The sequence below is a fragment of the Alosa sapidissima genome, chromosome 10 (genome assembly GCF_018492685.1).
Source record: "Alosa sapidissima isolate fAloSap1 chromosome 10, fAloSap1.pri, whole genome shotgun sequence".
Lineage (NCBI taxonomy): Eukaryota > Metazoa > Chordata > Actinopteri > Clupeiformes > Clupeidae > Alosa > Alosa sapidissima.
The window spans coordinates 24,255,206-24,281,056 of NC_055966.1; the positions used below are offsets into that span (position 1 = coordinate 24,255,206).

The following is a 25,851-nucleotide window of genomic DNA, read 5'->3' on the forward strand; positions in this document are numbered from 1 at the left end:
CCAAAGAAGTCACCATACAGCTGACTTTACGAGGTAGCGCCTTTCTGTGGTCAGCGAAGAAACTACCAGCTAGAAACGGTGTGCGACAGGCATACATTTTAGTTTTGCTAGGCTGCTACCATACGCTTCAACAGTCGATCCCTGAAGACGTTGAAGAGAACAAATATGGATGTGAATTGTTTGAACGCCACCTAACCGTCCAAGAGAGGACATGTACACCGTGTTTTCAGAACTGTCAAAATAAATCAAGAGGTAAGCCGTCATAAAAATTGTTTAATGTTGGCTAGCAAGTCTCGTTAGCAGCACTGTTTGCTAATGTGATAACATTGGTCTAGTGTGCTGGGTGGCTAGCAAGCTCGCAGCTAACACTATGCGACTGTGAGACTACCGGTTTTAACGGCAATGTTCAGACTTCGGCATTGGAAAATAAGGTCAATAAACAAAGTATCTTATTTGTTTTTGTTTGTTAAATGCAATACGCACGAGGTGGCTGGTGGTGTGTTTTCAGCTGGCACGTTACATTTTTCCATGCCTGCTAACGTTCTTCGGTCAGTCCGCGAGCCAGTGCACAGACATGGGGGTGTGTGTGACACATCTTATTTAAATTGAATCGGACGCTGAAGCACCGGTGATTTAGCAATCACTCTGCCGTTTACTATAGGTGGTTTTGACCTATTCTGCAGTTGAATAGAAACACATCAATTGTGAAATTTATAATAACGCGTTCACGACTATGTTAGGCTGCATTTGATGCTCACATAGGTGTGAAGCGAAAGCTAGCTTATTCCGCTAGTTGCGTTGGACAGGATGCGTGCTCTGAATTGTCATGCACCGCAGTGTTGTAGTTATGGTCGAATTGTCACTGTCAGGGTTTTCTCCTACTGGCTAACACAAAACTTTGCTGCTAAATTAACGAAGCTCCACTGCGAGAAATAAAGTTGAGACCGTTAATTTGACTACTTTGTGGTGGTCATCTATATCGTACCTCAATACTCGGCCTGTATCCACAAATTCATTAAACGAAACAGTCAAGCAAAGAGAGCAGAAATATTAATGGAGTTATTTGTCTGTGCTTTAAAGAAACCCAGCTGTCTTGAGATGTGTTAACATTACTGCCACGCTGTTATGTCACCAGCTGTTGAGCTCTGGTAGGATATGGGATTAATTCGCTGCTGGCCCTATAATGCTTGCTGCGTAAAATTCAAAGAACATCCGTGGACATCTATAACCCTGATTTTGAAAGCTAAAGCGCATATATTTGCTGGTTCTGTTGGTGCCGTAGTATGCATTGCCAGAATATGCACTCAAATTGTTCGGCATCTTGGATTTTGGATGGCAACATGGCAGCTAGTTGTAGGCAGCAAGTCCAGGTAATGTTAGAGCCAATTAAACCGCTGGCTCAATCCACTTTTATTTGAGCAGCTGCAATGTTCTAATTGGTTCTGTAACAACACCCTATGTTGTTGACATCATTTAAACACTGATTGGATGGTTGGTTTTCCCTCTATCGTGGTGGTGTTTTGTGATGGCGTGTTTCTGTTTGAGTGTGACCTGTTTTTTGTCTAAGGGTATCTGTATGGAGGAACATTCCCAGCCCCAGTGAGATCATTATCAAACTGCTGGGGCTTGCCACCTCTTGTCAAATGTGGCAACAGCCCAGGCACTGTTACCCTGGAAATATCCAGACTCATTCAGAAAGTGAATAGAGTCTGGGAATTCTCCATTGGGAAACGTTTTCAACGCTTGCATCGGTGGGCACTAACTTTGAAATCCTTGGTCCAGCCTTACCAATCACATTGATCAGAGATTCCTAATGTTACTTCCTACTTCGCCTAAACTTTATAAACTGACAATAAACAGCATCAACAGCCAGGAAACAATTGATGTGGGTCTACCTTTGCTGTAAATAAACGTTTGCAGGTGTTGCTTCTTCTGTTTATCACAATAAGTTTTGGTTTCGTCTGCCCCTCTTGTCGCTGATTGGCCTGACATTTTTCTTGTCTGAGGGAAACAGTTATGAACTATGGTGTTCCAGACTAGATCTCCCTGAAAGAAGATCTAGGTGTGCGGGTCCAGGCACTATAGCTACACTGGTACAATAGCCCTCACTCACTGTAGGCTACAGTAAGTGTTGAGCTGAATATACAGCCAAATTAACGTTATAAATGTAAAATTCCTGTGATTGATGATATGGTCACTTTAATTTTGTGGTAGGTGAATCTTGTAGTGGCATGTTCACAGCAATTTGTCAAGCTCTCTGTGGAACAGACAGATATGGCAACATTAGTTTATTGACAACACCATACGATGAGTTGATGTAATTAGGATATGGGATACTCCTGAACAAATGCATGTTTATAATGGTTTGTGCTTTGTCCAGCAAGTGGCCTTACCCTATGGCCTATTTTGCAATGAGCTCCCTATGAAAAGGGTGTAGCTGGCTGCTCATCCAACATGGCTCAGCACTTTGGGACTCTCTCTCTCTCTCACACACACACTCTCTCTCTTTCTCTCTCTTTCCCTTCCTCTCCCTTTCTCTACCTCTCCTCCCACCAGCTGATGGGGCTCGATGAGGAAGTGACACTGCCTGTCTTGTTGAAAGTCCCTCAGGCAGCTGTGAAAAATGATCCTAAAAAAAGCCCAGCACGTGTGTCAATCATGAAAAGGGAAGTCGGCCCCATAGAAACAAATGTACTCAAAGGTGGAGGCAAAGATAGTTTGTTGTAGTTCATGTGGGTGCGAAATGGGGATTGAGTCCTGTCTGTTTAAAGAGGCATGTCGTTGACATATTGATGAGCATAGCCTGTGTATCAACTGGCCAACAGCAGCAGAATAAATAACAGGCGCACACCTGATATAAGGTTGATTTTCTCCAGACTGGAATGCTGAAAAATGCTAAAAATGTACCTGAAATGGTCAGAAGGGTTTCAGGATCATGAAAACGTGTCCAAAATTCCCATTCCTAACTCTATAGAACCAGGACCTTAGCATATGTGGTGAAATTCTGAGTTACTGTATGGCCATAGGCTTCAATGCCTCTGCACTGCATAAAGGGGGATTTTGACCCCCCACCTTGTGCGATCCGGATTCCCGGAAGTGACTCCTGATAAAATATCTTGCTCCGCCATATACAATCTTGGGTGGAGGGGGACGATGTGGAATTCTCAGTCCAGGTGTTGCCAATCACAACAGAACAGACCCTGGTGGAGGTTGTTTTGGGGTAGGCAGGGCCTATACACGCCCTGATGCTCAGCTAAATGATGCCTCATGCCTGGATCACTTCTTTTCCTCCTCTTCTTTTACCTCTTCTCACGTCAGCCTCCGTAGTTTGACGCCACCCCCGCTGATTGTGCTTAAAACCAGAGACTTTCTAATGAGGAGACACAGCACTCAAAAAATACTCCATAGAAATGCATGGGGCTAGTTTGTCACGCCAATATGGCCGTTGTCTACACATATCCCACCCCTTCCTCGGCAAAACGTCGACATGTGAATACATTGAGCCAATCATGTGGTGTGATATGAATACATTGAGCCAATCATATGGTGTGTTGTGAAGACATCGTGCCAATCATGTGTTGTGATCTCGCCGCTGGAGCAAGATTGGTGTCGTGAAGCCTTGCGCACGCGCAGTTCGACCCAAAGACTGTGCCCGATGAGTGCCCATAAAACGTTGGTATATGACCGCCGAGTGGAGGGACTTGCCTAAAAGGACTTTGTTAAAACTCATAGAACTCGTAGAATATAGAAATTTGGTAGAATGTCCAGGTTAGGTGTATATATCCCTAGTGTAGGACTGCCTATGTTGGATATTCTTAAGTCTATTGGCCAGTTGCACGAGTGGCTCTTGTTGGGCTCGTTTGTTTCCGATGGAGCCAGGTGTGTTTGAACCTGCCGCTATTGTTAATGTAATTAGTGTCTACAAGGACCGGGTTGGTTGTTGCACCTAGTGAATCAGCACGTTACGATATAGAAGGATTTATGCATGTGTTAAAATAGTTATTATTGGGCAAACAAGGTATTCAGTGTCTGAGTAAACATGTAAGGAGCAGAATATAACAGAAAATGACGTTACAGTACAGCTAAATCTCCACCACTGCGGAGCCTTTCCTGCAACTACCCAATTCATTTGATTGGCTTCACACCATCGGCTGTATATCTCCAGTCACCGCTTCAGACATCTCTGTGTTTGCTGCAGTGGAGCTTGTGGAAGCAGTTTCCTTTTTATGATGCCAAAACGCCTGTTGATCCCCTCTGACAGATCCACCAGAGGAGGAAGATGCTTCCAAGGGTCACCAGCTGCTTAATGGTGCTGTGGATTGCATATCTTGTTAGCAGTTTTGTCTTGGTGCGGTCAGTTTTACGGAGATATGGGCATCAGTGGATCCTCCCTGCCTCTGTAATCATGCTGGATTATGTAGCCTAGTATTTAAGTCTGCAATGGTCTATTTCAGAGCACCACAGTCCCTGGAGAGCACTCTAAATACTGAGTGTGGAGGTCGGCATTGGGGCCTAGTGCCTTATTGTTGTCTGTGGTTTCCCTGCTGCATGGGTTAGACACCCTCCTGTGTTCTAAATCTAACCTGGCTCAGGCTGAAAATAAACTGCACTACCCCCTCTCTGTCTCTCCACCACTGACTGCCCTTTTCTCTCAGTTCTCTTCCCCCACTTCTCCTCTCCTCTACTCTCCTCTCTTCTCCTCTCTCTTTCTCTCAGCACTTCTATTGTATGTGAGTATTATAATCTGCACAGTTTGCAAAGTTTACTGTTGAAACATTGGGGGAAATAAAGAATCCCTATCAAGCAGACCAGTGTTCATTTTAGTTTTGTTTTAAGTTCATTAGACCAGCGTGGCTTGCATTACTGTCAGCTTAAAGAGTCTCCTGTTTAACAGTTTGTTGTCATTGGTTTTAAATAGCCTATTTAGCACTCTCCCATTTCTCCCTGTCCTGGCTGTCTTCTAACCCCTGCACCTTGCCCCACCCAAACACACAGATCCAGTTGCTCTGTGTAAATTGATGGCCACGCAGTGCCGCAGTCTCTAGGTCTGTCAACCTATCTTTGTTACCAAATTCAGTGTGTGTGTGTGTGTGTGTGTGTGTGTGTGTGTGTGCGTGCAAGACCCTCTGAGCATTGAGTTCCTCCTCATCAGTCCCATGATAAAGTTGTTATACGTCTTTCTTCTCTTAATAAAAATCTTTTCTAGCTATTTTTAGTTGCAGATAGTTCTCTTGAGTGCACGCTGTTGCCCAAAGAAACATATTTTCCAAGTGGAAACAAAAAACTCATACTGAGGGTACAATTTGAAGTCTCATCATCTCTGAGAGGTGTTCTCTGAAAATGATGCTATGTCTAGGATAGGTCTCAAAAATGACTGTCTCCATTATTTTTCCACTTGTCCGGCAATCTGAAGTAATTGGCTTTTCGAATTGATATAATTTTCCAAAATGTGGGTGTTCTTATCTTTTGTAAAAGAACATTGTGAAGTTGTGCTAGTCTTTCTTTGGCTGAGTGGTGTCCACTGACGGGAGTCCATCAGAAGAATTACCCGAGCCGAGCTCCTCCCCTCATCGCCATCAGAGTGGTCCTCCGCGGGCTTTAAATAGATAGAGATGACTGCTGTTTGAAATAGCTTTTTTCTCCTGAGCTCTGACAGTGAAAGAGACCACCACATGCATGCATGTGATCGAGAGAGAGAATGACAGAGTGAGGGAGGGAGAGATAAATAGATAGATAGATAGATAGATAGATAGATCGATACAGTGCAACCGGAAAGTATTCAGACCCTTTCACAAGTTTTCCACATTTTGTTATGTTTCAGGCTCATCTTACAATAGATTCAGTTATTTTTTCTCTCATCAATCTACACACAATACTCCAACACTCCATAAAAAATCAGGTGTTTGGAGTGTAAATTTATAAAAAAAAATAAAAGTCTGAAATATTCAATTTACATAAGTATTCAGACCCTTTGTTATGACACTTGCAATTGAGCTCTGGTGCATTCTACTTCTACCAATGGTCTTTGAGTTGCTTCTACAACTATATATGTACTTAACTTGATTAGAGTCCACCTGTGCCTAAATTAATTAATTGGCCATTATTATGAGAGGTAGACATCTCTTTATATACGGTCTCACAGTTGATGGTGTATGTCAGAGTGAAAACCAAGCCACAAGGTCAAGATAATTGTCCGTAGTCCTGCGAGACAGGGTTGTGTGAAGACACAGACCTGGGGAAGGATACAAAAACTATTCTGCAGCATTGAAAGTGCCCAAGAGCACGATAGCCTCAATCATTCTCAAATGTAAAAGTTTGTAACAACTAACAGTCTTCCTAGATCTGGCCGCTCAGGTACAGTCAGACAGGTAACCAAGGACCCAGTGGTCACTATGAATGAGATTCAGAGTTCCTTTGAGAGGATGAGAGAAGCGTAAAGAAGGAAAAACATCAGTGAGAGAGAGAGAGAATGGAAGTGTGTGTGTGTGTGTGTGTCTGAGTGAGGGAGAGACTGAGAGAATGTAAAAGTGAATGAGGGAGAGAATAAGAAAGAGAATGAAATAGAGAGCAGTGTTTCCTGTAGGATTTTTTTAAGCAGTGGGGGCAGGCCTGTCCCACGGAACTGACAACTGACCCTTCGCTGCAACACAAAACAATTATATGTATTCACCTCCATTCACACACAATGAGGCATTATTTTCTGTTGTGATTGAGCTGTATATTTGGAGAATCTACAACAGGTCTGCACAATGAATTTTGAAAGGCAATTGCGACTATTGTACGTCTGCCCCATTTCTGATACCCTGGGGGAAGAAAATGGAACCGTGGGGGGCCGCCACTACCAAATCAACATCGAGGAAACACTGGAGAGTGAGGAAGATAGAAAGAGTGAGTGAGGGAGAGAGAAAGAGTGAGTGAGGGAGAGAGAAAAAGTGAAAGAGTATGAGGGAGGGCAGGAGAACGCCGGCCCAAGCTGAATTAACACATCCGTGTGAAAGAAGACAGACCCAGAGGCCTCTAGGCTGGGCTGTCTATCGACTCAGAGGAGCAGAGAATGATTTTATTGAGGGCTAATGCTGGTTGGGATAGGAGAGACAGACTCTCATCATAGGCTTTACAAAGTCAATGGCTGCCAGGTGGACTAATCATATTTCATATATCTGAAAGCCTAGGCTACATTTATCGCTGATGCAGGATGCTGCAATGTGGACTGTCCTTCAATACACAGCAGTCCTTCTCATAGATCTCTGTGGTTTCTGATGGCAAGGTCTTTGGCCTATATGACACGCTAAGCCAGTTTAGAATGTAGAGCGCCTGTGTTGAATGTGCCATACAGTATGTGGTTAGTGTTTGACATTGAGGCAGGGTTGGGTGTATTTGTGAGCAGTTTCACATTTGTAGTCTTTATGATCTCAACAGTTTTGCCTACACAGGTCTGTGTAAGTTGAACACTGCACAAGTAGGTTGTTGTTCAGGCTTTCACTTTGAGATTATTTTGCACTGATGTGGTAGAAGTCAACTGTATGCAACTGAGAGCAAGTTGAGAAGGCTGAGACACTCAGACCGTGGTAATCCTTGTTACGCCTGCAGCTACACGGTAAACAAATAATTCATTCATGGCATTGTCTTGAATCAGTTGGCCTATTTTGTTCTTCATTTGTTTGTTGTCCCATTGCCTATTGTGATGAATATTGAATGCTCATCATGTGATTGATGGTATTTGTTCAGGCTTTGTCTGAGTCATCTTTTATCACTTTATTTGGCGAGTCAACTGCTTGTTCTCCAGACAAGGGCATGGATGATTCTGCTTTCAACTATCGTGGCATTCATTGTTAGAAAATATTACATACATAGCTGTGTCATCCTAACTGCATCTGTGTCAACTAAAATTGTGACATAAAGTGACATAAAAAAAATCTCACACGAAGTCACGGTCCCATCATTTTTTGTGGTCTGGAAACTCATTTATTTACTCATTCATTCATTGGAATTTGTTTGTGGTCAGTTGTGAAATTTGTTAGTGTCAGTCACTGTATTGAAAAATAGCAGGATCTGCCTTTCAACTGGACTTACATTCCTTGCCACTCTGTTGCTAGTTCCATTGATATTTTATCAGCAGTTCATACAGACAAAGCTGTCTGTGTTATAATGGGAAGCTTTTCCCTCAGACTTTGCCAGAGGAGTTGGAGTATCCAAGGCCACGTTCAATCTCACGTCATCCAGGGTACGTTCAGCCCACTCTTTGTTATCTCAGAGCGTCTGATGCTGCTGTGTGCTGTGATCATCTCGTCAACGGGCCTCTCTGTTCCGCCTCAGGTTCTGCCCCACTCCTGCCCGTCTGGGTCGCGTTTTCTCTGTGTAAATACGGACGTGTGTGTGGACTGGCATCACATGCCTGGGCTCACAGTGTGGCACTGTGTGGAGCCTCAGTGAAGGCATCAGAGTGGCATTGTTGTGGCGCTCCTCCACGGACGTTGGCTCGGATGCTGGAGTACCAGCTGGCTGTTTCCCCCCCGCTGACCCAGCCGCCACACCCCAGGGCAGTGCAGGGCTGAATGGGGCTTCTGTTGGTGGAGAAGGCTTGCACTGATAATTGAGATGTGGTCTTCTTCGCACTTTCAGCCACAACAGTCGTATCTGGAGCGTCTCGTCTGAGTGGGTTTGAGTCTAATCACAGCTCTGAGATGAAGCCTATTTCTGGATGTGGCTGGCTGTGCTGCTGCCGGAATTAAGTCGTCTCTGTTTATCTAAAGCCGTAAAAAACCAGACAACTGCAAAAAATTGGAGTTCCATTCATTAAGCCCTGTGGCCTCATGTTAATGACCATGTTTATTACCCTAAAATCAGGGATGCAGTGGAGGCTAAACGCAAGTAAACACAGTTCATCCACCTCTGAAATTTCAGAAATAGAGTTTATCTACCTCTTATTAGAGTTTACCCACCTGTCAAAAGAGTTTAACATTCAAAAATTACACTGTATTATCCACATTCACAATATATACACTCATCAACACTCTAGGAACCATTTAATACCATTGGTATTGTTATAAACATTAGACAATAACCTCCACCATCATCAAACATGTTCTGAATGCCTTTTTAAAAAATCCGATGCCACATTGGCATGGCACAGTCCACCTCACCGTGATCACAGAATTCATAGTTTACCCACCTCTTAATTTACCACTGCATCACTGCCTAAAATTGTTTGTTTTGTCAAAGTCTGCCTGGAATGGTGAGAGTTTTTGACACATGTCTGGGCAGAAATAGTCAACAGTATTACTGGTCTTTACTGGTCTATATTATTAATCAGTAGGAAGCATTCAGAACATCACACTAATCCAAACCACTCGGCACCAACGGAGGCCTTAGTTTTATTAGATATCAAACACAAACTACAGCATGATGACCCCCCCCCCCCCTCCCCCTCTCTCTCTCTGCTGTGCAAGGTTGGGTGTGTTATGTTTTTTGGTAATTAAACTGTCTGAAAAAGTCTGCCATCTTAAAATGAGATAATATGGCGTGTGTGTGTGTGTGTGTGTGTTTGGTGTGGAAGAGAGAGATAATAATGATCATTTATGAGACTTGTTTCTAACTGACCTATTTGATTTCACTAGTCTACATTGTTTTCAAAGTAAAAGCTCTTAGAAGTCTCTCCTTTCTCTCTCCTTCTCTTGCTGCTGCTAGTCCCTCTGAGGCCTTTTGGTGACTGCTGAAATATCATGCAGTGTGTGTGTGTGTGTCTGTGTGCTGTTGAGGGGATGGATGTTAGCGCGGTCTGTAGATGTGTATGTCTGCATGGAGTTGATTGTCCCGGGTAAGCGGTGCGCTGCTGTGGGTCCCTGATGATGATGAGGCTCTCTCTGTGTGTGTGTGTGTGTGTGTGTGTGTGTGTGTGTGTGTGTGTGGGCCGCTGGGCTGGTGAGCTCTTATCTGTCAGTCACACCTGGGCCGCCAATGGAGCACTGTGCTGTGTTGCTCAGCTCACAGACAGAGAGCCACTGCTGCAGTTAGGCAGTGTGTTAAGCTGCACTTAGCCCACACACACTCTCTGTCTCTCTCTTTCTCTCTCTCATACTCACACACTCTCTCTTTCTCTCTCTCATACTCTCACTGTCTCTCTCTCTTTCTTTCTCTCTCTCATACTCACACACACTCTCTCTCTCTCTCTGTCTCTCTTTCTCTTTCTCATACTCATACACTCTCTGTCTCTCTTTCTCTCTCTCATACTCACATACTTTCTCGCTAATTCTATCTCAGTCCCATACACCTGAGATGTTCATGAGCATGTTCTGTATGTAGCATGTAGCTGTCCTCCATTACACTAGGTCTGTATAAGTGTTTATGATTGTGCTCTTAAATGACTTAAACCTAGCGTGGGTAACGCCAAACCCCATCTCATTGAGATGGGGTCTGGGAACTAGACATTTATTTTCTCGTATTTGAAACTTGGTTTTAAACGCCGTTTATTGAGCGCTACGAATGTCTATCAAATGCGTCTGTACGTAGCTCATAACGGCTTTGGTGTGTCATCATCGTCTTGCTGCCCCCCTCTCCGTTCTGTGACTGGTTCCTTCGTTGAGGTGAAAACGAAGTCTATGGAATCCAGGCTGCCTAGCAGCGTGAATTAAATCGTGTGCGTAAGGCAGCATGGGAAAACCCAGTCTACTTAAAACCAGTAAATGAGTTGAGTTATTGCACGTCATTTGCCATTTCACAAGTCTTAGGATGACAGAAGGGTTTCCTGCAGGTGGCCGTCTGTTAACAGTGAATCCCCAAGAGCGGCTGCTAACGTTTTGTGGTCGGCCACCTTCCTTTTTCATTTCTCTTTTAAGTAATGAGGGAAAGACACATTCTGCCACTACGATCATGATGTAATTTCCTGCCTCACCATGGTGACAGGTCTTCTGTTTGTTTGTTGATTGATGCTCTGTAATGACTACAGAGCCTGGGATAAAGATCTAGACCAAAAGACATATAGGGCTTCCACTGAACGTTAAAAAAGTGTTGATGTGACAGTTTTGAGGTCACAGTTTTCAGTTTATCTGATGCTGTAGCTAGATTTGTCATTATGGCCTTTGTGCATGCTCTCCTTTGGATTGACACCCATATGTTTAGCATAGATTGCAATCACAAAATGCGTCAAGCTTTAGATACAGTAGAAGCTATTTTGCCAAATAACTAGGCCATGTTGTAAGTCTCTTTCGGGTTTATTTATCCTGATCATTAGGGTTAGTCATAAGTCATAAGTCATGTACTACTCTGGTGGTATTGCCACAGCACACAAATGCTGTATGAATGACTCACATCTCCTTCCTGATAGACGTCCCTCCTGTCTCTACCGTTAGAGTGATGAACACCAGCAGCGACAGCACTGCTGAGACGGTAATAAGCTCAACACGCACACAGCGTGTGATGCAGCAGAAAGAAATGGCTGCACGCGGTACTAAGGGTGGGGACCATAACCCTCACTAGGCTACAGTGCAACGTGGGTGTCTGCTAACTTCCTGTCCCTGTCACCCGAAGTAGCCCTAGATTTGGTCAGTGACAAGGCTAAAAGGCTCGACCCACAGAGAGTATCAAATCAGATAAGGCTGTTGCTGCACTGTCTCAGATTTTGTTCAGACCTTGTCTATATCACGAATGGGTGTCAAAACCAAGGCCTGTGAAATGCTTCTGTTAAAATCCTGTGTCTACATATTTTTTAACTCTTCATATTATTCCAGTTTTACAGCCTGAAAAGCACATTATAACACATTACAAAGGACTTAAATTGTGTACGGGTTAGCTAGGAGGAACATAAAAATCTATGTGAAAGAAGCTCATTGTGTGGGCAGGGCACTTAGGCTAGTGTACAAAGTGTTTATGTTGTACTATAGATAAATATGACGTAGTTGTAATAGTGTAATTAACTTTTTGTAGAATTTATGAATTTACAAAATTGGCGCTTGGTTCACTAAATGATCACAGATTGAGCTATTCCGACATAGATGTTCATGTTCCTGTGCTCCTATGTTTACGTTCCTTCTGTCTGATTTGACACTTAATGACCCCACAGCAAGAGGGAGGAGCAGAGCATGATGAAATAGTAAGATGACTCAATGTATGCTATTTTTGGTTGCGTCATCTATAAAAGGATTTTACCTGAGTGACCATCTTAAGTTGGTCAAGTTGGCATTTGGTTGTTGACAGAGTGAGCTTATGGTTTGCTCTTTGCATATAGTTTTGATTTCACTTCTGAATAGTTAGCCTAACTAGTTCAAGCAGGAAAGCAAATCTCTGCTCAGTTTAGTGTCCCTGACCGCATGGCAGATTCCATAGCCTACCTGTTGACACTTGCTCCCCATCCCAACAGTCTCATATTTCTATAGACGCAAATTCCACACAAGTCAGTTATTTGTTATCTGTTACAGCTACCTCATTCAGATCCATGGCAGATACTAAAGCTTGGTGTGTGTGTGTGTGTGTGTGTGTGTGTGTGTGTGTGTGTTAGATTTGTTTTGCCTCGTATCACTGAGTGTACATATTCCTCGATATACTGTCAGTAGAATTGTGTACTCTGCCACATGTTTGTGCTAAACCTTTTCCTTCCATCTTTCTTTTTTTTGCTGGGGTCAGTATGGTTGGCAATGTCAATTTCCCCACTTTAGAAGCGCCCCGCCCCCCCCCCCCCCCCCCCCCCCCCCATGCTGCACGGGTGCTGACAGGAAACATGTTGGTTTCGAGCACTTCCTGTTTGTCATCCGACTTCTGAGTTGGCCCTTTCTGCTACTCATCCTTCATTTTCACTCTCTCTCTCTCTCTCTCTCTCTTCTCCTCCTCCGCTGGGCGTGTGCTACTAGTGCTCCCCATACAACCACCATCTATACTGCATGGGGGGGGGGGGGGGGGGGGGGTTCACGGACACAACCCAGGATAGAGGGATGAAATAGAAAAAGAAAGAAAGGAAGAGTCTGGTGGGAGGGAGGTGTGTGGGTGTGTGGGTGGGGTTGTTGAGAGAAGAGAGAGGCCAGTGGTCACTTCCAGTCATCAATCGTGCTGGGGTGGAAACAGCAGCCAAAAGGATTGCTGACCATAACAAATCTCAAATCCTCTAACGCAGCTGCATCAAGAGGATTATGTAATAGTTTTTCTCCCTCTTATTTTTTTCTCTCTCTCTCTGTCCGCCTCTGTTTCTTACTGGTATGCACTGACCCACACAATCCTATTTTTATCCTCCCCCCCCCTGCCCCATTGCTCCCCACATTGCCCCCCCCCCCCCCCCACCGCTCCTCCCTGTTGTGCACTTCTGTTTAATCAGACATCGATTTTGTAACGAAGCGCTCTGAAATATGCCCCGGCCTAGCGCGAGGAGGATGTAACTCAGTTAGAGCCTCCCACGGCATGCTGGTTATTAAATGCTGCCATGGAAACGTTCCCTTCCCACAAATCCACCCAGGCCGGGTAGAGATAGCATAATGGAGTGGGGAGGAGAGGGATGTGGAGAGAGAGAGAGAGAGAGGGAAAGGTGTTGAGAGATGAGTGGACTGTGGAGAAACAGGGAGAGGAATGCCAAGGCTTCTCATTACTGTGGAGATTCACCCTCAGAAAAGCAATATACTGTAGTTGTCAGACTCAGTCTTATGATGTGTTTACTACACTTGATTCAGGTTTATTCCAATGTGTACAGTAGTGTGTATGATGCAGTGCTGCCTGAATCGTGCATTCGAGTGTCCGTGCGTGCCTGTGTGCGTTTGGGTTTATGTAAGCTCTCCGTGAAACAACTGAAGCCTGCAAGTGCCTATTGACTATTGACCTGTCTTAGAGTGTGCAAAACAAACAAATGCCTTCTTGACTAGATGCTTGTATTGTCTTGTCCTAACATGTCCTCTCTCCTTCTTCCTCTTGTCTGTCTGCTTTAAACACATCTTACCATCTTACTCTCTCTCCTCTCCCCTTCTGCCTCTCTCTTTCTCTCCTTCTCTCTCCTTCTCTATCTTTCTCTTCTTCTCTCCTTCTCTATCTTTCTCTTCTTCTCTCCTTCTCTCTCTTTCTCTCTGTTTGCCTGTCATTACCCCTTCTGTATATTTCTGTCTGCCTCTCCCTCCCTCTGTCTGTCTGTCTATGTGTCTCTGCCCCCCCCCCCCCACCCCACCCACTTGGGGGCAGCCGTGGCCTACTGGTTAGCACTTCGGACCTGTAACCAGAGGGTTGCCGGTTCGAACCCCGACCAGTAGGCGCGGATGAAGTGCCCCTGAGCAAGGCACCTAACCCCTCACTGCTCCCCGAGCGCCGCTGTTGATGCAGGCTGCTCACTGCGCCGGGATTAGTGTGTGCTTCACCTCACTGTGTGTACACTGTGTGCTGTGTGTGTTTCACTAATTCACGGATTGGGATAAATGCAGAGACCAAATTTCCCTCACGGGATCAGAAGAGTATATATACTTATACTTATACCCCTCTCTCTCTCTCCTTCTTGCACACTCTCTGTCTCCCCTCCTCTAGCGGTGGGCAGACAAGGCGGCATGACTGAGGAGAAATGCCCTCAGCTGGTGGACTATTTTGTGGTGGCGGGCCTGGTGGAAGGCTCGACCCCCATGGACGACGATGGAGGTGGACAGCAGAAGGGAGGAGGAGGAGGCGGCCGCTCGGTGGAGCCGGTGATGGACGTGGTGGTGATCGCGCGGGGGCTGGGCGAAGACGTGCCCGAGGGTTTCACCTGCATCGAGAAGACTCAGGGGGGGCACCCGGCCGAGCTGAGCGCCGGCCTCATCAACAACCCCCACATGTTCCTGTGCTACCGCCGCGGCCATGACAAGCCCCCCATCGTGGAGCTGGGGTGAGAGACAGAGAAATATGGGGTGGAGAGAGAGATATGGGGGAGAGAGAGATAAGAGAGAGAGAGAGAGAGAGAGAGAGGAATGAGGGGGGTATGGGAGAGAGAGATATATGGGGGAGAGAGAGATATGGGAGTGAGAGATGAAGAGAGTTATGGGGGATAGAAGGCAGGGAGAAAGAGTGAGAGAGAGAGATAAGGGAGAGACGGAAGACAGAATTCGGGTGGTAGGTTGAGACCGGGGTTGAGAGGTGACTGCCAAAGGAACTTGCTAGCCTGTACAACAGTTACAAAGAAGGAATGTGAAGGTGATGCAAAATTCAAGGACAGCTGGAGAAATACACTATATCTAAAATGTAGAACAGTGCTATGACGCTGTTTGAATCACAGAATTGATAGTACAGCTAATTATTACTATTCAGTAGCTTTACCAGTGCTGGTGACTTAGCTTAGCAGATACCAGCACAGGCCTTTTTAGGTAGAGTCAGCAGAACACAAGCCTTTGGTATACTTCACTTTCGGCCATTTAATTAAGAAGTGTTCGCTTAAATGCATTACAAAGCTGCATCTAAAATGCCTGTTATGTAATGCAGTGCTTAAATAACCTTTAGATTAGCTAATATGGGCATAATAGTATGTTTGTTTGTTATTCACATTGTCTCAATATGAATCTTCATGATACAGTGATTTGTGTTTATGCTGTGTGTAGTGGCACAGTGGATGTTGTTATAAGTTAAGTGACCATATATAAAACTGTAGCACAGCGTTTACTTCAGGCTAATAGTAATTAAGAAGAACTCTGCCTCAGTAATGTTGGATTTAAGTGGTTTAAAGTTGTGGTCCTTTCTTGATGTCATTTACTGATAATTAACTTTTGCATAGGCTATTTCTTTGGCATGACAACAGCGATGCAGAATCCTATTAACTTTATCGATCAGAAGGTCTATCAGTTAGTCGCGTACCACATGCATACGCACACACACACACACACACACACACACACACACACACACACACACACACACACAGACATGCATACGCCATGCAGTTCCATTAAAACTTCAGCCACTCGATTTTAATTATAATGTACAGTGCAGTCATTACATAACCACTCTGACTCCAGCATTAAATTACTCCCGTTACCAATTACGTTATTAACTTGTTTATTAACTGTATGTTGGTATGAGAGTTTGTGTCACAAAACAGCAGCTCAATTGGAATACACAGATGATTATTTAATAGATGTCATAATCATCATGTACTGCAGGGGTTAGCAGTATTTGTACTATATAGGCTATGCATTTTTTTATATCCATCTGTTGAGATTATTAATTTGACACCTGACCCATGTTCTCTGCAGAGTACTTTATGAGGGAAAGGACCCCTCCAAGTCTGGCTGGGAGGTCATCGACCACACGCCGTACGGTCGCTCTGCCAGCCTGAGCACGGGTAGCCCCACCACTCACCGCACGTTCCTCACGTACCGCCGGGCACCGGACTCGCAGGCCCTGAACACACTGGGCGTCACCGACATCTCGCTGCTCATGCCCAGCAAAGGGGAGGTGGCGCCGCACACCTTCTGCAGAGTGGACAAGAATCTGAACACGGGCATGGTGAGTCACTCTCCGCCGCCGCGGTGGCAGTCTCTCAGCACGGATCTGTCCTCAGAGTTGGGCACTATGTCTTGCAAGTAGATGGGGATAAGCATTGTAACGTGAAAATAGTCTAAGTTTCGAGGGTATCTGATTTGTTTGTTTTAATAATAGCCACTAATTAGTCAAGCTGTGTGTAGACAATGGTATAATATTGTGTGATGACTGCATTGTGTGATGACTAGCTTCTGCCCTGCTCTGTTATTAGTGAATATAGACTATTTTAGCCGTATTGTTCCATTTTCTCTTTAAAATTATTTTGGCCTATCTTAAGTATCATTTCCTCTGTCACTCATTGTGTTCCTCAAGAGATACAGGCCAAATGTTGAACTGAAACAGAGTTTGGGTACTGGCTAGTGGCTCTCAGAGATATGGGAAGGTTGGTGTGACCCTTGACCATTTCTGGAAAGAGTCTGGGTGAGGTTTGTAATCTTGTGTGTGGTTTTCTCGACAGTGGGGTCCAGCGTTATACCTGTGTTACAAGAGAGCTGTTGCCAAAGCCAACGCTCTGGTCTATGAGGCAGGTGAGTTCCCCCAGAGCACAGTGTGTATCGACAGGGATGTTCAGAGTCTATGGGGAATAGAAGGCGTCCATTAGAGTGTCAAGCCATCATCCTGGGGAGTATGAAAGATGTGTTGTCTTTGATTTATAATAAACACAGATGCTGTCGGATGTAAACATATCAGTAGATCATAGTTTACAGTTAAAGACTTTGGTGGGAATTGGGATTTAGTAATAAATTAGTAATTATTAATCATTAATTAGTTAGCAATTGATTATGTGAAATCTGAAAGTATCCCACACAAGCCTTCATCCACACTTCAAAAGACCCAATTTCCATACATCTGACAAAACCATTGGAGCTCATGCTGCCGAGCTGATGGACATGTTGTGGATAGAAAGGGAAGTTGCAGGATACAGATGTCCTCTTGTCAGCTGTAATTAATTCCTGTACAATGATAATGATAATCCCAGACCCTTTTACTGTGTGTGTGTGTGTGTGTGTGTGTGTGTTGCTGCAGGTCTAATTAACCGATACCCAGAGGAGGACCTGGAATCCTTCCCTCTACCGGACTCGGTGCCGATGTTCTGTTTGCCCATGGGTGTGACTGTAGAGAGCTGGCCCCTCAACACCAAGTACCAGCTCCCGGTCTTCTCCACGTTCGTCCTCACCAGTGCCTCTGGAGACAAGGTGCGTGTGTCCACTGGAAACGCCTGGGCAGCTTGCTGAGTGATATTAAGGTCACTTTGTTGGACGACGTGTTTGGATATTTTTTTTATTCTTGCTTAAAGGAGAATCCCAGCCTTTTTTTTTACATAAATCTCTGTTTCTCGAGGTCACCGAGTACTGTCGGTACGAAAAAAAACTAGGTGCTACCTAGCTTGAGTTGCTGCGGCTAACAGCTAGAGTAGCCAGGCAGCTACAGCGCTACACTCTTTGGGCATGATTATGATTATGCAATATAAGTTGTTTTGGATTAAAATGCCTTGTATATGAGACATTTGAAATTGCATAAATTGTATGGGGTTTGATAATGCATCCGTTCCCAGTCAGACAAAATATTCCTGCAGTACTCCTCAGAAACATTTCCTAATTGTGAAAATGTAATTTATTTGGGAAGTTGTTGACTTCCTGATGTTTTTCTTAGGTATCTGATTTCCACTGATAATTTTTTTAGAAATGTTGCTGACTGCACAACCACTAGCATACTCCATCAGTCATAATTTGCATGTAGATCAGGAGAGCTTGACCCTCCGTGCTTGCTGCAGTAGATCGCTATTGCACTGGTCACAATTGCGCTGGTCACAATTAGTTTTTTTAAAGGTGCAGTCTGCATTTTCTGCTTAAAGGTTGTTGACATTTTCGTGCAATTTTAGCTGAAGTGAGGCAATCAAATGGCATCAAGTGAGGGTGACTGGAAGCAGTGTGGGAGAGAGTTGAGGTGGGATTGGGAAATGATCACTGAGTCAGAATTGAACCTGGGTCTCCTCGGGCACGAAGACCTGAGTATGGTCCAGGAGCTGCCACTTCAGCTCCCCCAAGGACTAGCGATGCATCTCAAGACTGTGTCCAGCCACATTAGCATGCCCTCTGACCTCCCGTTCGCCCTTCTGTCCCAGGTGTACGGCGCGGCCATCCAGTTCTACGAGGCGTACCCGCGGGAGGCTCTGTCGGAGCGCCAGCGGGTGAGGCTGGGCCTGGTGAGCGTGGTGGACCGGCGGCCCATCACCAGCCGCTCGGTGCAGGTCAAGAAGAGCGTGTGCGTGCTCTCCCACTGGCCCTTCTTCACCGTCTTCCAGAAGTTTCTTACCTTCGTCTACCGTTACTCCATCTCAGGCCCTCACGTGCTGCCCCTGGAAAAGTGAGTTGCCCTAAGAGAGGTGGGGGTGGGGGGGGCGGTGCAGGGTATAAGCAGGGAGGAGACGATGTTCACTGCTGTTGTTGAAGTGTGACGTGTACAAGATTTGAGACAATGGACATAATATGTTAAAGTACTATAAAAAAAAATACTGAAGTACTACAAAAAGATTTTGGAATTTTATGAATATTTTTTGTTATATTCTCTTTTTTTCTTCTTGTTATATTCTCTGATTTTTAAATGTGTTTTTATAACATATATGTGTTTTGTGTATGTAATAAAAGCCACTGCGGATTCTCTGTGCTAGACTGTATGAAGTTCTCCACCGATGAGTGGAGTTTGACCTATATTCCAGCCTGGCTCATGCTTGGAGATGTATAATTCATTTCTCTGCGTTTGTGGTCCTCTGCCCCAGGCACATCTCAAGCTTCATGCACAACGTGCCCTTCCCCTCCCCCCAGCGGCCCCGTATCCTTGTGCAGGTGAGAGCCACACACACACACACACACACACACACACACACTCAACACAACACTGAATTGCAGTCCCATACTACTGTCTCCTCATAACCACCTGTGTTGATTCGCCCCATAGCACCCATACTTTATTTAACATCCCCACAGTCATTATGCTCATTCTCATTTAGCATGCTGAAGGCTAGCAAAAGAGCTACATTTCCATTCCATTCCACTGCATGCACTAGAATTGAGCTGAATTGCTGTCTACACTACAGGTGTGTTTGTTGCTCTGTTGCTTGTGTCTCTTACGAGTGACTTCACTTCTTCCACAGGATCATTTGACTACTTAAAGCATTTGCTGAGAGGTCTGGGTAATGCAAAAAAAGTCTATGAAGCAATCAGTAGAGAACAGACATATTATTCCCTTTCCCTAATTGCCAATAGTTCTCTTAGACAAATTGAAAAAACATGACTATAAGTGGCTGGTTTGGCTACAATAAAGGTAAAATCCAGAGAACTTGTGACACCTTATGTCAAAATGATTGTATTGTGATTCAACATGGGGCTTGATTGGGTGACTAGTGTGTTGGAAATCAAAGCATGGCATGGATTGAATATTGATCTGCATGCAATCATCCTTTCCATTATAAAACACAGAACTGTCCCACGTCTGCATACAGTCCACTTTACTGACGATCTATTGACTGGGTTTCCTCTTTTTCAGCTGTCCCCTTATGACAACCTTCTACTGTGCCAACCAGTCTCATCTCCCCTCCCTCTCAGGTAAGACAAACGCTGTCATACTCACACTCGTTCACCTGTCTCATTTACAGTTCTCTCTCTCTCATACACACCACATACACAGACACACACACACACACACACATTTCCTCTCTTTCACTACTTTGGGTTGTCTTGAGGTGACCAGGGAAATCCTCACATGATGGTTCTTTCATCTAAAGGAACTCTTTATAGGAACTGTGTAGTCTTAGTCCACCTCAATTATTTTTAGTTCCCACAGTGTCTCTGAATAGAAATGCAAATGCTCGTAATTGTGTGACATGGGCTGAGGAGCAGAGGGATGTATTTAGTTGTATCCCTGTTTCTGTTTCCATCTCATATCTTATATCTCATATTCTCGATTCTGTCTCGCTGTCTTCTGTTCTCATTATTTTTTGTCAGCACAAGACATAATTACATATTATTTAAGATCATGACCCTAACCTTATGTCAGTTCATGGAATTTACCTGTGGCTCATTCCATTTACATGTGAATGTTTATAGCATTACCTTCCTGTGCTCAGGTAGAAAATATCTTACACACATACACACTGGGTTCACACGGGACACACATCCTAGTTTAGTCCATGATAGGAGTGTAATGGTACACAGGAATAGTGTTTTGAAAAGGTTTGAAATGTATATTTTGCCATTTATTAACTACAGTGACGTATGGTCGGCTATAACTATTACGTGTGTGTGGAAACTTGAATTCAAAACACACGTACGCAAAAAAAAGCCTACTTATGATTACTGGCACGCAAAAAAGCCTACAGACGGTCACTGTTTAAAACAGTTCTGTAGGAATCCATGTACCTTTCCACGCCTAGTGTCTGATGTTGAGTGATGTTCTTTCCTGTGTGTGGTCCCCTTCCAGTGGTGCCAGTTTCCTGAAGCTGCTGCAGAACCTGGGCCCGGAGAACGCCTGCACTCTGCTACTGGCTGTTCTCACCGAGCACAAGCTGCTGCTGCACTCGCTGCGGCCAGACGTGCTCACCTCCGTCGCCGAGGCCCTGGTGTCTGTGAGTTCCAGCGCTCTGACACGTGTCTATGAATAAAACTACTTAAGCACAGTTTCAGTTCCCACAGGTCCTTGTAATCCTATAAAGTTTGTGAATTTTTAACCTTTATTTCAAGGCCCTGGAAAGATTTTGAAAATAGACATACGTGTAAATGTGCATAGGTCATTGAAAGTGCTTGAATTTATAGTTAAGATCAAAATTGTTTTCCCCCTTTATAAAATCACACAAAAACCCTGAAAATGACCAAAACCAAATTTGTCTCTAGCACGGTTGCCTCCAGAAGAGCAAAGGCATCATCTCCACTTAGCTTGATGGATTTTAATAATGCGTCAAATAGAAACAAAAACAAAGTGATTAGGCAAAATGATTAGTTCCCTGACATTTGTTGTGTTTCCCGTTGTGTTTTAAGCCCCCACCGTCAACTTCAAGGCACCTAACCCTAACCCCTGCCATATGTAGTGCCTTCCATGCAGCGCTGCCTGGAAGACATTGGGGGCTTAAAACACCAAGTAACACATTGCATCCTCAATCGTAGTGCAGTGTGGAATTAGCATGGGGGCAATGAAGTACTGATTGGTGCAGGATGGGCTAAGTGTATCTGGATTTTGTTTTCTAATATTCAAACAATATGTTAATTTTCTGTCTAAAATTGCATGAATACAATTTTAGCTGCTACAATTTTCTGTATAGCCTGTAAATTAAAAGAAAAAAAAAAAGAATTATGTTGATCCTGTTAGTATGAAGTTGCAGTTACTACACGCTCAGAACTTGCAGCCTGACTATCACTGTCTCCACAGGTTGTGGTTTTGGGTGGCTTAAGAACCTAATAATATCTTGTCCTTCGCCAGTAACAGGATCTCCTGGGCTTCATTTTGTAGGACATGACACTCTTTTTCATTTTTTGCCAGTCTAAGCAAGAGCGCGTTCTTGTTTGTAGTCATTCATCTGAATTTATCTCCTCTTTAGTCTGACTCCGCTCCCCCACACATACATCTAGTCCTCCCCTCATGTCTGCCCTCGTTCACTCTCCTTGTCCTCCTTCTCTGTCTCCCTCCTTTGACACACACACACACCCACACCCACGCACTCTCACACTCTCTCTCTCACACACACACACACACACATTTTGGTGTTTCATACCTTTCATTCTACACATTCCCCCTCCCTCTTATCATTCTTCCTTCTTTCTTCTCCTCCTCCCCCTCCTTCTCATATCCCTCACTCCTTTCCCCTACCTCTACTCGTTTATCCAATGCTACCTCACTCTAACACTCCTTCTCTGTCTTTCTGTTCCCCCTCCTTTTCTTTCTCTCTCTCTGTCTCTCTTCTGCCCCTTCTCTCTCTCTCTCTCTCTCTCTCTCTCTCTGTTCATCACAGATGACGTTCCCTCTGCGCTGGCACTGCCCCTACATCCCGCTGTGCCCACTGCGACTGGCCGACGTGCTCAATGCCCCCATGCCCTTCATCGTAGGGGTGCACTCCAGCTACTTTGACCTCTACGACCCCCCCTCTGATGTGGTGTGTGTGGACCTGGACACCAACACCATATTCCAGTGAGTTCCCCTCTCTCAGACACAGGGCCAGAATTACACTGACTGCTCCCATCTTTAGGATCCTCAGATGGTGTTTCACTAGCCTTTCAGCCTGATTGGAGTGAATAAGTAGCTTTTGGAGGAGGTTGATCTACTAGATGGGTGCTAGGAAAGAAAAGCTCTTAAAAGTCATCGCTCAGGAGAGAGTTTATTTTTGGAGTGTAAGCATGCTGGTGGTTCACATGTGAACTGAACCAGGTGTAATATTAATACTATTAATAATTGGTTATGCCAGTAATTACAGGGAACTCACTGACACTGAAACTGAGTTCTCATTACACAGGTTTATCGTGTCAGTCTTGGTGTAATGTTTTTCATTCTTTTTACAGATTGGAAGATAAAAAGCCTCTGTCATGGAGATCACTTCCAAGGAAACATGGGAAGATGTTGCTCAACTCGCTCACCAACTTGAACAAGACCTTAGAGAAGAGTGAGTGTTTCCTGTTTGGAATATGGGTCACACTTTACGTTACACTGCCCACAGACTATCTACAGATTATCAACAAACTATCTATTGACACTGTTGAATTTGGTGATGTTCATTAATGGTTCAACAACATTTTTGCATACTGTACTTGAATCTTAACAGATAATATGTACTTTTTATCATACAAATAAAAACATAGGGTGTACATTGGCATCTAGACCTTACTGGAATGGCTTGATATGAGTCTTTAGGTTGCAGCAATATATTTGAGAAATGAATCGGCGAGACTTTTTAGATTTTGTATTGTATGTATGTATGTATTGTATTGTATGTATGTATTGTATTGATGGTTTCTGGTGGTTAAGTAATTGTCAATCCTTCACACGGTCAGCTGTCTGCTGCTGTCTTGCCACTCGAGACCTCCTCCTGTGGATGGAGCCGTTGAGGTTCTCTGTGGCACGCCAAAGATGGGCTGCCCGCTCGGCCTCCTTCCTGTCTCCGTTCTCTGGCCTCAACACTCTCTTTGTCACTTTTGTCTTTCAGTCCTTCTGAAACATAATGGGGGACAGCTCCTGTATTAGGAGCTTTTGTAGAGCCCTTTTCTTCTTTTTGTTTTTATTTTTATCATCCATGTCTTCATCAAGTTTAACCCCCAAAGTATCCAGTTCTGTCCTTAGTTCCTCCAGTCCATATTTTTTTGACGCGCTTCTTAATTGCTAAAATCTTCATCGTGCCTTGCTGCCAGGTAGCAGGCCAAGAACCAACAGAATCACATTAAAATCAGATCGCCAGAAATCAAAGTTTGAACATCAATCAAATAGGATGAAATATTGGTACCTTCAGCTTAATTTCTCTAAAACTGAGCTTTTGGTGTTTCTAGCTAAAACAGCTATTAATTAGCTGGTCGCCTGCCTTAAATCCACGTTGTGGCGCCGACCGTGTGTGTAAGCCTTGATGCCAGTTAAATGCATCATTCAATGGAATCTTTGAATCATTGTCTTTCTTGACTCTTTTGATATTGTAGTGTCCTCATATCCATAAGCAAGAGCAGTTTGTTACTGAGCTTCTTTCATACTCTGATGACATTCATACAAAGTGCTTTATTATATATATAATTTTAAAAAATCATCATAGGTGTACTCAAAATATCTCTTTTGGGTTGGCAGGTGTGGGCTACCATGGCTGCCCATTTAAGTATGGTTGAATATTCTCTGGATCAGATTGTGCTCAGAAGACCTGTTTGTTTGACGTTGTTAGCGTACGGTATGTCCGTCAACTCAAGACACTCAAGATGCACAGCTATCTGACCGCTATCTGACCATTGGTTGTGTTGTGCAGTCTGTACTCCGGGCCAGGAGGAGGCCACGCTCGAGTTCCTGCTGACGGACTACGACCTGATCTACGGGCGGCAGAAGCAGCTGGAGCTGGAGATCCAGGAGGCGTTCTTGCGCTTCATGAGCTGCCTGCTCAAGGGCTACCGCACCTACCTGCTGCCCATCACGCAGGCCCCATCTGACCGCACCACCGACTGCAGCTCCCTCTTCAACCTACAGGGTGAGAGAGAGAGAGAGAGTGTGTGTGTGTGTGTGTGAGTGTGAGTGTGGGGGTGGGTGGTATGTGTACAGTCATTGAACCAGAACGCCAAACAGCTTGTGGGAACGTCATTATTGCAACATCCAAAGCTTTTTTGCAAGGCCTTGACTGATTCCTCCTGTCTGTGTGTTAGGAGAGTGCTTGACCCCAGACCACAGAAGAACCTTGTGAATGTTGTGTTTTGTTAAAGTATTTTGCAATTGTTTATGTTATCTACTAGTGTGGGTATGTGTATTTATCTTTTTGAAGACTCGCTGCATGTACATGTGTATTGGTATATGTAACTAGGCTATGCCCTAGTTACATACCAATACCAGCCGCAATGTTTAGCTCATGGTTGTGGATTGGGAGTCTTAACTAGCGTAGTCTAACTATCTTAATGGTTTAATGCTGTGTAGGGTTTCTGAAGTCTCGAGACCGCACACAGCAGAAGTTTTATAACCAGCTTACTAGGACCCAGATGTTCACCCAGTTCATAGAGGAGTGCTCATTCGTCAGTGACCGCCACGCCAGTCTGGAGTTCTTCGATGAGTGTGTACAAAAGGTCAGATCCATGATTCAACTTTTTATCTTCATTCAAATGCTTTTTCCAAACCTCTATGATCAGGTATGCATGAGTTGAGTTAAGGTGTTTCAGTGTGTTTGAAGTGTGTGGAAAAAAGATGTATGCTACTGTACATTTCTCTCTCTATGATCTGTCCTCCCAGAGGGCCTGTTCACCGTTATCGATTATTCTTTATGACCGACTGCCTGAATCTCTCTTTCTCTCTCTCTCTCTCTCTCTCTCTCTCTCTCTCTCTATGTCTCTCTCTCTCTCTCTCTCTCTCTCGCGCTCTCTCTCTCTCTCTCTCTCTCTCTCTGTCTATCTCTGTCTCTCTCTCTCTCTCTCTCTCTCTCTCTCCTCCACCTTGCTCAGGTGGATGTGGAGAAACCGGAGGAGGTGCATCTGGTGGACCTGGATGAGACCCACAGTGGGGAGCACACGGTCTTCATCATGCCCCCAGAGGAGCCTCAGGAGGCGGATGGCTCCGAGTGCCAGGCCCATTACAGGTTAGCATACTGCCAGGATTAGCACACTGGGCATTGGGTTTATATCCGCTAGTGATGTAAAATATTGTAGTAGTATTTTAGCTATTGCTAATCATTAGGTC

The 25,851-nt window shown here is 44.5% G+C and overlaps 1 protein-coding gene across 4 annotated transcripts in view; it reads left to right on the forward strand.

The window, feature by feature from the left end:
* The first annotated feature begins 63 nt into the window (after positions 1-63).
* LOC121720611 (DENN domain-containing protein 4B-like) overlaps positions 64-25,851 on the forward strand; it is a 38,856-nt gene continuing 13,068 nt past the window's right edge. For 2 of the 4 annotated variants that reach the window (XM_042106912.1, XM_042106913.1), the window contains exons 1-14: positions 64-252; positions 14,485-14,818; positions 16,176-16,428; positions 16,922-16,991; positions 17,491-17,660; positions 18,590-18,831; positions 19,244-19,310; positions 20,011-20,069; positions 20,944-21,088; positions 22,466-22,641; positions 23,010-23,110; positions 24,446-24,661; positions 25,099-25,244; positions 25,617-25,750. In XM_042106912.1, the coding sequence (XP_041962846.1) occupies positions 14,505-14,818; positions 16,176-16,428; positions 16,922-16,991; positions 17,491-17,660; positions 18,590-18,831; positions 19,244-19,310; positions 20,011-20,069; positions 20,944-21,088; positions 22,466-22,641; positions 23,010-23,110; positions 24,446-24,661; positions 25,099-25,244; positions 25,617-25,750 (2,093 nt within the window). In that variant the 5' untranslated portion in view covers positions 64-252; positions 14,485-14,504. Of the gene's footprint in view, positions 253-8,602; positions 8,656-14,484; positions 14,819-16,175; positions 16,429-16,921; positions 16,992-17,490; positions 17,661-18,589; positions 18,832-19,243; positions 19,311-20,010; positions 20,070-20,943; positions 21,089-22,465; positions 22,642-23,009; positions 23,111-24,445; positions 24,662-25,098; positions 25,245-25,616; positions 25,751-25,851 lie in introns of those variants that run through there. The other 2 variants (XM_042106910.1, XM_042106911.1) reach the window with 2 other exon arrangements.